This window comes from Platichthys flesus, chromosome 4 (genome assembly GCF_949316205.1).
Source record: "Platichthys flesus chromosome 4, fPlaFle2.1, whole genome shotgun sequence".
NCBI classification, from domain to species: Eukaryota; Metazoa; Chordata; class Actinopteri; order Pleuronectiformes; family Pleuronectidae; genus Platichthys; species Platichthys flesus.
The window spans coordinates 943,967-957,903 of NC_084948.1; the positions used below are offsets into that span (position 1 = coordinate 943,967).

Consider the following 13,937-nt stretch of genomic DNA (forward strand, 5'->3'; position numbering starts at 1 on the left):
CAGATGTGGTTGGATGACACCATGAAAAAGTTTGTCTAAAGCATAGCTGCCGGATTAATGAGGAATATTATTATCTAAAGATCTGGCCTGTGGAGTAAAGTCATATGCTGCATCTAAAAATGAATGCAAGTGCTCCTTTTTCATCTTACTGTGTGTGTTTGCTGTGCATTTTTCATTGTGGAACATGTACATAAGAATATTTTCCTGCAGGTTTCAACATGGAAGCTTCTTTAGTGATTTTAAAACTTTTTAAAACTTATTTCAGATGAGCTTAACGACAGTCATCCAAACTATAAATAAAAAAATGTATACTACACGTGTCTTACTTACCATTGAAGAACTTGATAATGTCAGTGAAGTCCATGTTGTTGTCCATGATGATCTCACGGTAAACTGTGACCAGTGCCAAGGCCAGGAAGAGGACGAAGTGTTGCGAAGAAATTCTGGGAGCCACCCAGATCACCTCCCACACTGCAAACACATTCTCGTACAGGAGCTCTGCACACACCCAAACGTCATTATTGCTACATTTCTTCTGAGCACTCTTTTCAGTTGGCAAACAACATAACTGTACAACAACTACTCCTTTAGAAGATTTTGTACTTGTGTAACACTGAATATAACTTCTTTCAGTTGTGAACTTCACCTGAAGCACATAGAATGCTAGAGGTCTATGCTGTGCAGTGTCCACTTCCATTGTAACCCAAACTGGTAGGTGTTCTATGACTTTCAGCTTCCCATCTTCAAAAACTGCTAAATGTGTGAGTATTTCTGCCACCCACTACTCAAAGATCTAATGCAGCTTTGGAGCCGACAACACAATAAGTCACAGAACACAGGTCAGTGGGAGAAAAGGAAAGGTTGTTCACCTCTCTTGAAGTCCAGCAGGAACCAGCGGTAACAAAAGTAGAAGTGAGTATAATCTCCATTTTGGTGAAACAGTTCAAACAGCTCAGAGTCCAGGATCTGACAACAAAGACAACGCCCATGGCTTTTAGTTGAAGTGACACACTCACTCTCTGTCTATTTCAATCTTTCAGATAGACACACAAACACAATAAAAGTCTCTCACCTGGATCAGTGACCTCATGTTGGCAAAATGTGTGTCCATGGCTCCACCATTAGGGAAGTTCTGACTCATCCTCTTCATTAGCTGAGTGAAACAGCTGTACACCAGGCTCTCTAACACACACACACACACACACACACACAGAGGAATAACATATGGTCAAGTAACCAGGACAACGCTGAACACAGTAATTACATAATCAAATTCAACTCTGAAACAATGACACTACACTTTTACTTCAAATCAATTGTACTAGTGCAATTTAACCACTGTTCTAAACCTACCTCTTTTGAATGGGCTGTTTTTTCTGCTGTAATGCTTTGGAACTACTTCAGAATTATACCTGATCATAAGTGACTACTCCTCAGAGTCCCACAATACCTGTCACTTTTTATTGTTTGTGTGCTTGTTTTGTGTTTAGAGTTTTTTTATTATGAGTCAATGGTGCAGAGGGAAGTTAGAAAACTGTTCATCCTACCTGGTTCATCTACAATTATAATTTTATAATGCGTGGCTATTATATAAGTTTGAATGTTTTACTTTAATTTAAATTTTTCATACATTGCATGGTGGCTATTTCCGAGATCTGTTGTGATTCGTACCAAATTCACAACTTTTTAAAACAGTTCCTTCTACGTAAATGTATTTTTCAGATATGTTCAAGAAAAACATAAACATACTTTGTGAGGCCACCATGAACTTGACCTTTTGGATTCTTTCAAAGTAATCCAGAAATATTGCGTTCACAAGGCACATATGTGCGTTGGCTCCAAAGTTGAACACTTCATCCATTGGTTTCGGTCAGTGTGTAAACCAACCAACTCATTGTTGTGACCACACACTTGACCTTGGATTATCATACGGTGTCGGAACTGAACATTTAACAGTACTTCAGCGCAATCCAGTTCTATCAGACCATGATTTAATAACCTTCGAATTTCAATAACAGAATATATAAGCCACTAAAAAAAAACTCATTTTCTAGATTTCTACCTGATAGTGCTGTAGCTAAATTTAAGGAAATAATTACAATTACATTTAAACCCCCTATTATCCGTAGATATAAAGAACAAATTCTTTAAAAACCCGAGCTCCATTGAGATCGACCACCTCGTCAATAGCTCTGCAGACTCATTACGATTAACATTAGATTCAATAGCGCCTCTAAAAAAGAAAAATGTCAAACATAGTAAATTAGCCTCCATGGTATAATTCCCAGACAAATGAGTTAAAAAAATAATCAAGGAAACTAGAAAGGAATTGGTGCTCGAGCAACCATGTTGAAAACCTCATAGAATGGAAGAATAGTGTTAAAGCTTATAAGAAGATCTCAGAAACGGCTGAGAATCCTACCCATTACTTAGACAGCTTCTCTCTGATCACCCGTGATCAGTTTACCAAATTAATCTCAGGTTCTAAACCAACAACCTGTATCTTAGATCCCATTCCTACCAAATTACTTAAAGACATTCTGCCCCTAATTGATAGTTCGTTACTTAACATTATCAATCTGTCATTATCATCAGGTTATGTACCACAGTCTTTTAAAATAGCTGTCATCAAACCCCTACTCAAAAAACCCACCCTAGACCCAGAGGTTTTAGCCAATTACAGACCAATATCTAACCTCTCCTTCATTTCTAAAATCTTAGAAAAAGTGGTAGCCAATCAGCTGTGTGAGTTTCTCCAGGAAAATAATATATATGAAGACTTTCAATCGGGGTTTAGAGCCAATCACAGTACAGAGACAGCCTTGGCAAAAGTCACTAATGATCTTTTAATAGCCTCAGATCAGGGACTTGTGTCTGTCCTCGTTCTGTTAAATCTCAGTGCAGCATTCGACACAATTGACCATCAAATTTTATTACAAAGACTAAAACAGTTAATTAACATTAATGGAACCGCCCTTAACTGGTTTAAATCGTATTTTTCTGATCGCTCCCAATTTGTGCAAATCAATGATGAGTCATCTGTGCGCACCAAAGTTAATCATGGTGTTCCACAGGGCTCTGTGCTCGGCCCAATTTTATTCTCATTATATATGCTTCCACTAGGAAACATTATCAGGACACACTCGGTAAATTTCCACTGCTATGCGGATGACACCCAGTTATATTTGTCAATAAAACCTGAACAAAGTAATCAATTAACTAAACTTCGAACATGTCTCAAGGACATAAAAACCTGGATGACCCGCAATTTTCTCTTATTAAACTCAGACAAAACAGAGGTTATAATACTTGGCCCCAAACACCTTAGAGATGCATTATCTAATGATATAGCTGCGCTAGACGACATTGCCCTTGCTTCCAATGAAACAGTCAGGAACTTGGGAGTGATCTTCGATCCTGATTTATCCTTTAATAGTCACTTAAAACAAATTTCTAGGACCGCTTTTTTCCACTTGCGTAATATTTCAAAAATTAGACATGTCCTTTCACAAAAAGATGCAGAAAAACTAGTCCACGCCTTTGTTACATCGAGACTGGACTATTGTAATTCATTATTATCAGGCTCCAGCAGGAAGTCGTTAAAGACTCTACAGCTTGTCCAAAATGCCGCAGCACGTGTCCTGACGAGAACAAAGAGAAGAGAGCACATTTCTCCAATATTAGCATCGCTACACTGGCTTCCAGTTAAATCTAGAAAAGAATTTAAAATTCTCCTCCTCACCTTCAAGGCCCTTAATAATATAGCGCCTTTATACCTTAAAGAGCTGTTAATACCTTATAAACCCACTAGAGCACTCCGCTCCCAGAATTCAAGCCTACTTGTCGTCCCTAAATTCTCTAAAAGTAGAGTAGGAGCCAGAGCTTTTAGCCATCAAGCCCCTCGGCTGTGGAATAATCTACCACTTTCTGTTCGTGAGGCAGTCACCATCTGTTCGTTTAAAAGTAGGCTCAAAACCTTCCTTTTTGATAAAGCTTATAGTTAGAGCTAATTAGTGCGCCAGAACGTTACTTGTTCTATTTTATGACACATGACACACGGAGCTTCTCTTTCCAGCTTCTCCTTCCTCTTCTCCATCCCTATCCCCCTTCCCCGGAATCCCTTTGCTTTATCACCCGCAGATCCAGGGCCTCTGTGGCCGCACCATGGATTACGGTTTGTGGATCGCGCACCGGGGGTCGCGGTGTTGGATCCAGTGTGGCGGATTCTGAGTCATGTGGGCTGATCGTGGTGCTGGTGGCGGACCCTGTGTCGCGTTGGCATTGGGCACGGGCGGTGGACCAGGACCGCAGTGGTGGCTTGTGATGGGTCCTCCTGGGGGGCGGCGGTGGACGGTGACTGAGGACTGAAGTGGCGTCTGGTCTGGATGGTGGACCGTGGTCTAGATGGTTGCTGAGCATGGACTGTGCTTCATCAATGCTGCTAGAGCAGGGGTCTCCAACCTTTTTTCAACTGAGAGCTACTTAGAAAAAAATTAAGTGGCCAAGAGCTACTTGCATCACATCGCACATATTTATTAATCAACTGACTTAAGCTTTTGTTTGTACACGTGTGACATTGCAATACACAATGCTTATCAAAAATAACTCAACTCTAATACAATAACTTAATAACTCAACATCAAATGTCCAAGAAAACATTAGTACACTCACTCTTTTTAAAACTTAGTGAGATGACTGGCACTGCATGGAGTCCTTCTGTTTGTACACGTGTGAAATTGCAATACACAATGCTTATCAAAAATAAGTCAACTCAATAACAATAACTCAATAACTCAACATCAAATGTCCAAGAAAACATTAGTACACTCACTCTTTTTAAAAATTAGTGAGATGACTGGCACTGCATGGAGTCCTTCTGTTTGTACACGTGTGAAATTGCAATACACAATGCTTATCAAAAATAACTCAACTCAATAACAATAACTCAATAACTCAACATCAAAGGTCCAAGAAAACATTAGTACACTCACTCTTTTTAAAACTTAGTGAGATGACTGGCACTGCATGGAGTCCACCAAAGAGGTGTATGCTGGAGTGTATGCACTCAGGTTCACGCTAATACAGTCATTTAAATGTTCATCTGTCAGTCTTGTTCTGAATTTAGATTTGATGACATTCATGTCAGAAAAAGCAGCTTCACAAAGGTATGTCGAACCAAATAAAGCAGAAATTTTAAGTGCTGCTTGGTGAATGTTCTTGTAGTTTTCTGGGTCTACAAGGCTCCAGAAATGTTGTGAGTGTTGCTGAGACTTAAGCTGAACATGATTCTGGAGATTTATAACCTCCATCTCCATCTCCACAGGATTGACAGTGAACAGTTCAGCCATCTTTACTGAAATCTCTGTGATGTCTACCTCCATGAATGGGTTGGCAATGAATGCCACACATGGCTCCAGCTTATCAAAATCATTGAACCTATCCTCAAACTCCTGGCCTAGCTTTGACATGAGGTCACAATATTTATTGACATCCAAAACAAAGTCAGCCCCTGCATGGCTATCTAACATCTTAACTACTGTTGGGAAGTGTTGCAGTCTTTTGTTTTTCAGTTGCTGGAGGTAGAAAGACAGTTTTGCTTTAAAAGCCTTAACAGCACTGATCATGTCAGAAATTGTTCTGTCTTTACCTTGTAACTGGGTGTTGAGCTGATTGAGTTTCTCTGTCATGTCTGTCAGGAACGCAAGATCAAGCAGCCACTCAGCATCAGACAAAAGTGTAGTGTCCTCCTCTCTTGACTCCATGAAAGCCTTGATTTCGTTCAGCAATGAGCAGAAGCGATGCAGTATTTTTCCTCGGCTCAGCCACCTCACCTCAGTGTGGAGAAGGAGATCACTGTGTTCAGCAGACAGTTCCTGGAGGAGCAGTTTGAAGCTTCTGTGCTGCTTGGCCTTTGCGCGAATGGAGTTGATGATCTTAATGACAGGTGTCATCACATGATCAAATCTCATGACTTTGGCGCATATAGCCTGCTGGTGAATGATGCAGTGATAGTTCACAATTTTAGGAAAGTCCGGGTCGGCCTTGCACAGTGCAATAAATCCTGAGTGGCGTCCTGTCATAGCTGGTGCGCCGTCTGTTGTAATAGACACCAGCTTTTCAATAGGCACGTTATTTTCAACGAAGTACTTTTTCACAACGTTGTAAATATCGACTCCTCTGGTTGTGGTTTTTAGTGGAAGCAACGTCAAAAACTCCTCTCTAGTGGAAGCGTCTTCAAAAACCATCCGGACAAACACAGCCATCTGAGCGGTATCAGCCGCATCCACCGACTCGTCACATTGAATTGAAAACCATTTGCATTTAATCATGTCCCGCTCCAACTGACCCACTGCATCGGCAGAGAGCGCAGACACTCGCCGTGCCACTGTGTTTGCGCCAAGCTGTACATCAGCGATAGCGGACATGATTTCAGTCTTACTTTTATGGTCCTTGAATAATGTGTCGGCCACCACTGTCATTGCTTCCTTCACCATCCCGCCATCGGTGTATGGCTTCTTGTGCTTTGTCAAAATGTGCGCCACTTTAAATGATGCCTCCGTGGCCGCGTTGGCTTTCTTCGTCGGTCCGATGAATAAACATTGCTGTTTTTTAAGGTTTGCTTTCAGCTGGTTCACTTTCTCAGTCCGTAGAGTGCTGCCTGCTGGAAAATCCCGTGCAAAGTTACCGTGGACTTGAGTGTGGTGGCGCTCCACGTTACCTCTTTTGCCGACCGAAACACTGCTCCCGCATATGAGGCACACACACTTGTCCTTCACGCTAGTAAAGAAGAACTCACATTCACACTCCAAATGGAAATTGTATGTTTTCTGCTTTTTCTTGACTTGGCCACCTTGGTTTTCCATCTTTGTTGTTTGTGTAAAGTTCTGCTAATACCACCAAACTCCTCACTTTAGCTTAGCGAGAGTACAACGTCACTCAACGTCACAACGTCACTTTGGCTACATTTACAGCGGACACCAATGTGACATATATGTGAATGTAAGTGAGATGAGGTGCATTTACTGTCGTCGGAATATAATTTTTTTAAATTTTTTTTATTATTGTTATTTTTTTTTAATTTTTTCGGTCAACCTATCAGGCGAGCTACTGAAAACCTGCCCGCGAGCTACCGGTAGCTCGCGATCGACGTGTTGGAGACCCCTGTGCTAGAGACTTTGATTATTGATGATGTTCTCCTGCACGTGGCATCTATTGCACTTCTGTCCGTCCTGGGAGAGGGATCCCTCACATGTGGCGCTCTCTACATATTTTTACCCTGTTAAAAGGGTTTTTTGTAGTTTTTCCTTACTCTTGCTGAGGGTTAAGGACAGAGGATGTCACACCCTGTTAAAGCCCTATGAGATGAATTGTAATTTGTGAATATGGGCTATACAAATAAAATTTGATTGATTGATTGATACTGACTCACTTAAAACTGCTTCTATTGCTAAAACTCAATTAATAAAGAAAAATAACGTTAATCTATCCTGCAAGAATTACCACCCCATCAGCTTATTATCTGTAGATCTGAAGCTCCTGTCCAAATTGCAAGCTACCCATTTGGAACCTGTCCTTCCTAATGTTATCTCCCCAGATCAAACAGAGTTTATTCAAGAAAGACAGGCCCTTTTTAACGTGAGATGTCTCCTCAATGTTGTTTACAACCCCTCCTCTTCAAGGACATCAGAAGCTGTGATTTCAATTGATGTGCCTTTGATCAAATAGAGTAAAATAGATTTTCATACCATGGAGAATTTCGGGTTTTGTAAGAATTTGTTCACCTGGGTAAAACTACTTTATACCTCTCCCTGAGCATCAGTTAGAACCAATTTCACCTGCTCAAAGCAGTTCCATCTGCACTGCTCCACCCGGCAAGGCTATGGTCTGAGACCGCTCTTGTTTTTGAACCACTGTCGGTTGCACTTCGATCAGACCCCCGCATAACAGTTGTGGGGAGGAGTGGGTGCAAGCAGAAGATTTCGCTATATGTGGATGACTTACTTCTAGAACTATCGAACCTCTTCTCCTCTGTTCCGGCTGCTCTGAACATATTCATCTTATTTATCCATAAATCAGGTTATAAGATACATTTTGATAAAAGTGCATGGTTTCCCCTAAATGGAGTAGCATTTAAATATCCTCTACATTATTTCCGATTCAAAATTGCTCCACACGGCTTCACCTTAATCTGCATCCAAATTGGGGATTAAATTCAAATTTTATTTCGCCCCAGCTTTTAACTCGGTTAAGGGAAGATTTCAAACCTTGGTAAATACTGCAGCAAGAATAAACTGCATAAAGATGAACACTCTGCCAAAGTGTTACTACTTCTTACAGTCTATACCCATTCATAATATTGATAGCGTAGTTTCCAAATTTGTTTAGAATAACAAAATACTCAGACTTGGAAAAACCCTGTTACAAAGGCCTAAACCCCTTGGAGGACTGGCCTTACCTAATTTGAGTAGTTTGAATACTGGGCAGCCAATCTTAGAATAATTCAACATTGGGTACAGTTGGATAATTCCCCCTGTGGGTGATTGTGGAGGCTACCATCAGCTATCATCAGCACTGGGGGCGGTGTGGCCTAGGTGGTTCTCCAACACGAAGGCTGCCGGTTCAAACCCCACTCTTCCTTATCTGCATGCCGAAGTGTCCTTGGCAAGATACTGAACCCCTAAATGGCCCCTCATAAATGATGAATGTACTAAAAATGTAAGTCGCTTTGGACAAAATGACATGTCATGTAATGTAATGTAAAACACCTCACTCTCAGCTCCCACTCCTGCTCCCATCAATATTTCATCTTTTCCTTAGTCTAAAAATATTATCCTCAAATCAATGCTTAAAGTATGGACAGTTCTGAAATCGACAATCTTTCTCGCTCTTGACCCTGATGGCCGCTAACCCAAGCTTTCATTCATTTATAATAGATGAATCCTTTTCCTTATGGTACTCCCTAGGCCTTGATACCTTAAGGATCTATATACATCAACAGTTGCTTTGTTTCAGCAGCTCTAAGAATTATGCTCTTCCTAAACACTTAAATACTAATCTGTAGCTTTGTCAGAAATATTCATCTATTGACTCCTTTCTGGACCCACTAGCATCCACAAACTGGGTTGGCCTTGCCATGTCCAACTTTATCTGTTCTTTATCCCCTGTTTCCTTAGATAATGGAAGGAGGATTTGGGGGAGGGGATCCCGAATGAGATGTGGAGTTAAGTTTTACAATGGGTTCACTCCTCATCTATCTGTCCAAGGCACAGCCTGATTCAGTGTAAAATTAAGATTAAGATTAAGATTAAGATGCATGTATTAGTCCCAAACACATGCACAGACATGCAAAGGCACACTCATGAAGGTAGGGCAATGTAATCTCTGCTTTTGACCCATCTGGTGCAGGACACACAGAGCAGTGAGCGACCATGTACGGCGCTAGGGGAGCAGATGTTGGGGGAGTAAGGTGCCTTGCTCAGGGGCACTAGACAGGGTAGGGAGACTCTTGGATTTTTGGACAGATCAATCCAGGTTCGTCTTTTTGTTGTCTCTCTGTTGAGGTGAACCAAAGACGAACCAGAGACCTTCTCTGCCCATAGTCCAAGTTTCTGCCACTAGACCACCGCCTCTCCGAAATCCTTTACCGTTTAAATATGACAAAAGCTAGGATGGCTAAAATCTATGACAATGTCAACTCTGCATGTGAGAGGTCTCACTTGGCCCTAGCAACTTATATTTATTTGTTTTGGTCACACCTGTCCTTGCACAGTAACTAGTCAGAGGTGTCTGCACTATCTCAACAAGTTTTGGAACTGGCCTTGACAGCTGTTTTCGGGGTGGTCCCCTCTACTACATCCATGCCATGCTTTTAGCGAGGTGCCTTATTCTCCTGAGGTGGAAATCCCCTACGCCACCCTCTTGAGTTCCACAGTAATGACATCTAATACTCTTGCCACTAATATCACATGAATCTGAAATGGACCGGGCTGGTTAGGTGTGTTGTGCCTTTTTAGTTTCATCTACTTATTTCTATTTACTTGTTTATTTTTTGTATTTGTGTGGTAGCTACATAGATATGTATCCATACCTGTTTCTGTTGGGTGGACAGCCTGTGCAAGATGTGTTGTTGTTGTCGTGGTTGTATTTTTGAGAAAAGCTAACCATCTTACTTTTTACCATCTGCACATTCATATTTTCCTGCCCAGAAGAGGGCATTGTGTGTGGAGACCATTGTATGCCCTGAAAAATTAAATAAATTATACTGTGAATATTTGTAAGTTATTTGAAAATTGAGGAATTAGTCGGTAAATTCAAATAGCACCAAATCAAGACATATGTTATATGTTGTGACTCTTTACGTGGTGAGGTCGACACCTTACTATATTATGGAGAAAAGGTTCCATCAACAAGCAAGCACTTGGCCATAGAGGAGAGAAAAAAACTCCCTCTGAACAGGAAATAACCTCTAGAACCAAACTAAATGTGGGCCGCCATCTGCCTTGATTGGTTGGTTAGAGGAGAGGCTGCTTGTTAAATTGAATCAGTTTTTTCATATATACATTTACAATTTGCTGTGGTTTTAGATGATTCAACTTTACTAACTGATAATTTCATGTAATATCAATATAATAAATAAGAATAAATTGTACTTTGTATGATGTTTGACTGCTGTGACAAATAATCTAGTTCATACATAGATTTAATTGTTGCATGAACTTCAACACATAGCTTCAAAATGTCACATGTTCACATGGGACTGAACTGTTTCTGAACTGTTGGGAATTAATAGTGTGTATAGGAGGAGCCCTTCTTCTTACCATCATCAAGGATGACCATGAGTGGAGCGAGCAGGTCACACATACCCTGAACGTAGCCCATCTCCAAATGTTCCCACACATAACTGCAGGCAGGGATGATACACACATTACATTTAACTCAATACATTATCTGTGCATGTTAGACTGAGTCAGTATATTTACTTGAATTTGCTATAGTTGTTATTAATATTATTATTAAACCTGCACATGATGTTGCGTAGTTTCTCCAGGTTGGCTGTAGTGAAGTAATAGTAGTTTCGGTCACAGCGTTGTACATCTTTGTCTATCCTGTGGAGGTTCAGGGCGACTATGTCCAAAAGCTCAATCTGTTTAAAGGAATCATTGTTGTTAACACCAGTGAGTAACTGAGTATCCATGACACCAGACAAATAGTATGTTTCCATCTTGGATACAAGACTATTATTCATCTGCTAGCTTCAGCATAAATCGATGAGCCCCACATTGCAAGAGAATGAATTTATCATTCTGTCAAATACAGTTAAGTATGATGAACACTACCACATCTACAGTTGAGGTCATTCATTCCTGGAGTTCACCCCACCTTCTCAAAGCTGGCATAGTTTTAGCCTTTAAGTCATATTCAAAACAGACGTACTGTATATGACGACAGTGATGGTGATATCCCCTCAGCAGATGCTCCATTGGTCACCAGTTTGTCCAATTGGCAACACAGCCTGTCCTCGGTCAGAGAGTCCTCATGCCGCCCCAGCCCACCTGGAGTCCTGCCCTCATCCCCACCCCCCCCTTCCTCCTCCGTGCTCTGACCGTCGTCTATGCTTGACAGGATCTGGGAATGAGCAGAGTTCACTGAGTAGTTTCTGGAGGAGGGGAGACCCGAGTCTGGAGAGTCAAACTCCACTATAGGACGCTCCTCTGGGGGGAGGGCGGCAGGAGGGACCAAGGTTGTCGTGGTGGGAGTACAGTCCTCTCCACTGGGGGTCTCCTGGCTGCCTGCGTCGGGCTCATCCACTGACATGAACACCTGGAGATGCAGTGATGGAGGATGTGGACTTAAATAATTATCTCTCAGCTACAAACTGTGAAAATAGAGGATTGTTAAGCCCAATCAAGCAATATGTACATGTATGAAACACAAGGTGATATAAAGCTCCCTGGGTTTTATGATTAAATGACTCATCTAATACTTAATTCAATACCAACTTATTTGTGTTACTGCATTTGGACATTTCTTTTAGTAGCGATGGTCTATATCTTTGAAGCCTGCATCAGTTATTCGATGTGGAATATTTGCACTACTACACCCAAAGATTTAAAATAGAGAAGTATTGACTACATAAATGGAGCGGTTGTTAGCCATGTCAACTCACAGTAGGAAGGTTCAGGTTCAAATTTGATATATATACATATATATTCATATATATGTATATATATATATACATATATATATATATGTGTGTGTATGTTCCTGATTGTAAATTTGATTTGGATGTTGCATAAAACTGTGTTGAGCCTCCTTACCTCATTACTGAGTGTGGAGTCTCTGTGAACCAGTCGTAGGACATGACTGTCAATGCTGCTGCCTGAGGACAGTTTGGCAAAGATGGCCGACTGCACCTCCTTCTCCCTCTGCTTAACAATCACCTCACAAGCCTTCCACTCCTGCATTACCTGCTGGTAACGCTCACTGATCTTTGCATCAATCTTTAAAGGAAAAAAGGGCAATCAAACACTGCCTTTCCAGTTTGGAGACAACTTATATTGTCTAAGTGTGTGTATGTGTCAGCGTGCCTGTGGGAGTGAGCTATACCTGACCCATTTCTTTTTTGCCCATGCCGAATTTGTAGTGTCCCAGCAGGAAAGGCCAGACCTCCTTCCTAATGTCATGTTGCACTCCACCATAGTAAACCAGCCTCAGCAGCTCCAGTTCCTTATAGTTCTTATACACACACACACACACACACACACACACACACACACACACACACACACACACACACACACACACACACACACACACACACACACACACACACACACACACACACACACACACACACACACACACAAAGAAGAAGCTTGGTGTGAGTGCTGTGAAGAAGAGGGAGTGCATCAATAATGCACGGTGACAACAGAGTGATCCATACTCAAGAAGATAAAGTACAGGTTTGTAAATGAGTAATGATGACATTGTTGGAGCTGATGAATTATTACAGTGATTGCCCTGCTATCTGTCTCTATACATTTTAACCTCTTGACCATATTTTGTTATGATTCGGCCCTTGAAATGTAACTGAATTGAATACCTTTTTATTATTATTCTTTAATCTATTTTCGATAGATATCTCTGTGAAGCACTTTGTTTAAATAAGTTATAATCTTGTCACACTGCATTCCTTAATGAGACTTCATTGCATTTTCATTAGTGAAGGAAATAGTGAAGATTGCAGGAGCAATACATGATTTCTGACACTTAATTATTATAAAACTACATCAACAGAAGATACCGAATACCGTGTATGAGGGGAGGACAATATAGAGAACTATTTAACAATGAGCTGATGAATGGACAGTTATGATGCTTTAAAGAGTTTAATAAGTTTACTAAGAACATGCTTTTAGTGTTGAGTGAGCACTGATGACCATCGCTTTCCCATCCACTTAAATCAAGAAGGAATTATTAAATGTATATCATCTAAATTAATGGCAAAAACTATAAAAGACAAGACACTATTAGCATATATCCCTCTGAGATTTTAGAAGATGTAGTTAATTTCCCCCCCAACATATTTTAAGAAGAATGCACACACACAGTCACACACACATACACACCCTTGAAATAAAGATATTCAACTCTTGATTGACAGAAAGGTGAAATGCTTTTCTTACTCATTCAATTCATTTCAAAACAATGACTCAAGCTGATCTGTTTAAATAAGATACTTCTTTTACATTTGTTTAACAAAATCGAATATGTGGTATACAGGACTGCAACAACACAGTCCTGTAGATTCATGCTGTACAACATCAGGAGAATACGCCCCCTTCTCACTCAGAAGGCGGTGCAGGTTCTGGTCCAGGCTCTGGTAATTTCACGCCTAGATTACTGTAACTCGCTCCTGGCAGGTCTACCTGCTACTG

General features: G+C 40.9%; 1 protein-coding gene across 2 annotated transcripts in view; it reads right to left on the bottom strand.

Moving 5' to 3' along the window:
- sgsm2 (small G protein signaling modulator 2) overlaps positions 1 to 13,937 on the bottom strand; it is a 116,248-nt gene that overhangs the window by 4,422 nt on the left and 97,889 nt on the right. For both annotated transcript variants that reach the window (XM_062385892.1, XM_062385891.1), the window contains 8 exons: positions 12,607 to 12,735; positions 12,318 to 12,500; positions 11,434 to 11,820; positions 11,019 to 11,143; positions 10,818 to 10,900; positions 1,073 to 1,182; positions 870 to 966; positions 331 to 498 (listed from right to left, as the gene is read on the bottom strand). In XM_062385892.1, the coding sequence (XP_062241876.1) occupies positions 331 to 498; positions 870 to 966; positions 1,073 to 1,182; positions 10,818 to 10,900; positions 11,019 to 11,143; positions 11,434 to 11,820; positions 12,318 to 12,500; positions 12,607 to 12,735 (1,282 nt within the window). The remainder of the gene's footprint in view (positions 1 to 330; positions 499 to 869; positions 967 to 1,072; positions 1,183 to 10,817; positions 10,901 to 11,018; positions 11,144 to 11,433; positions 11,821 to 12,317; positions 12,501 to 12,606; positions 12,736 to 13,937) is intronic.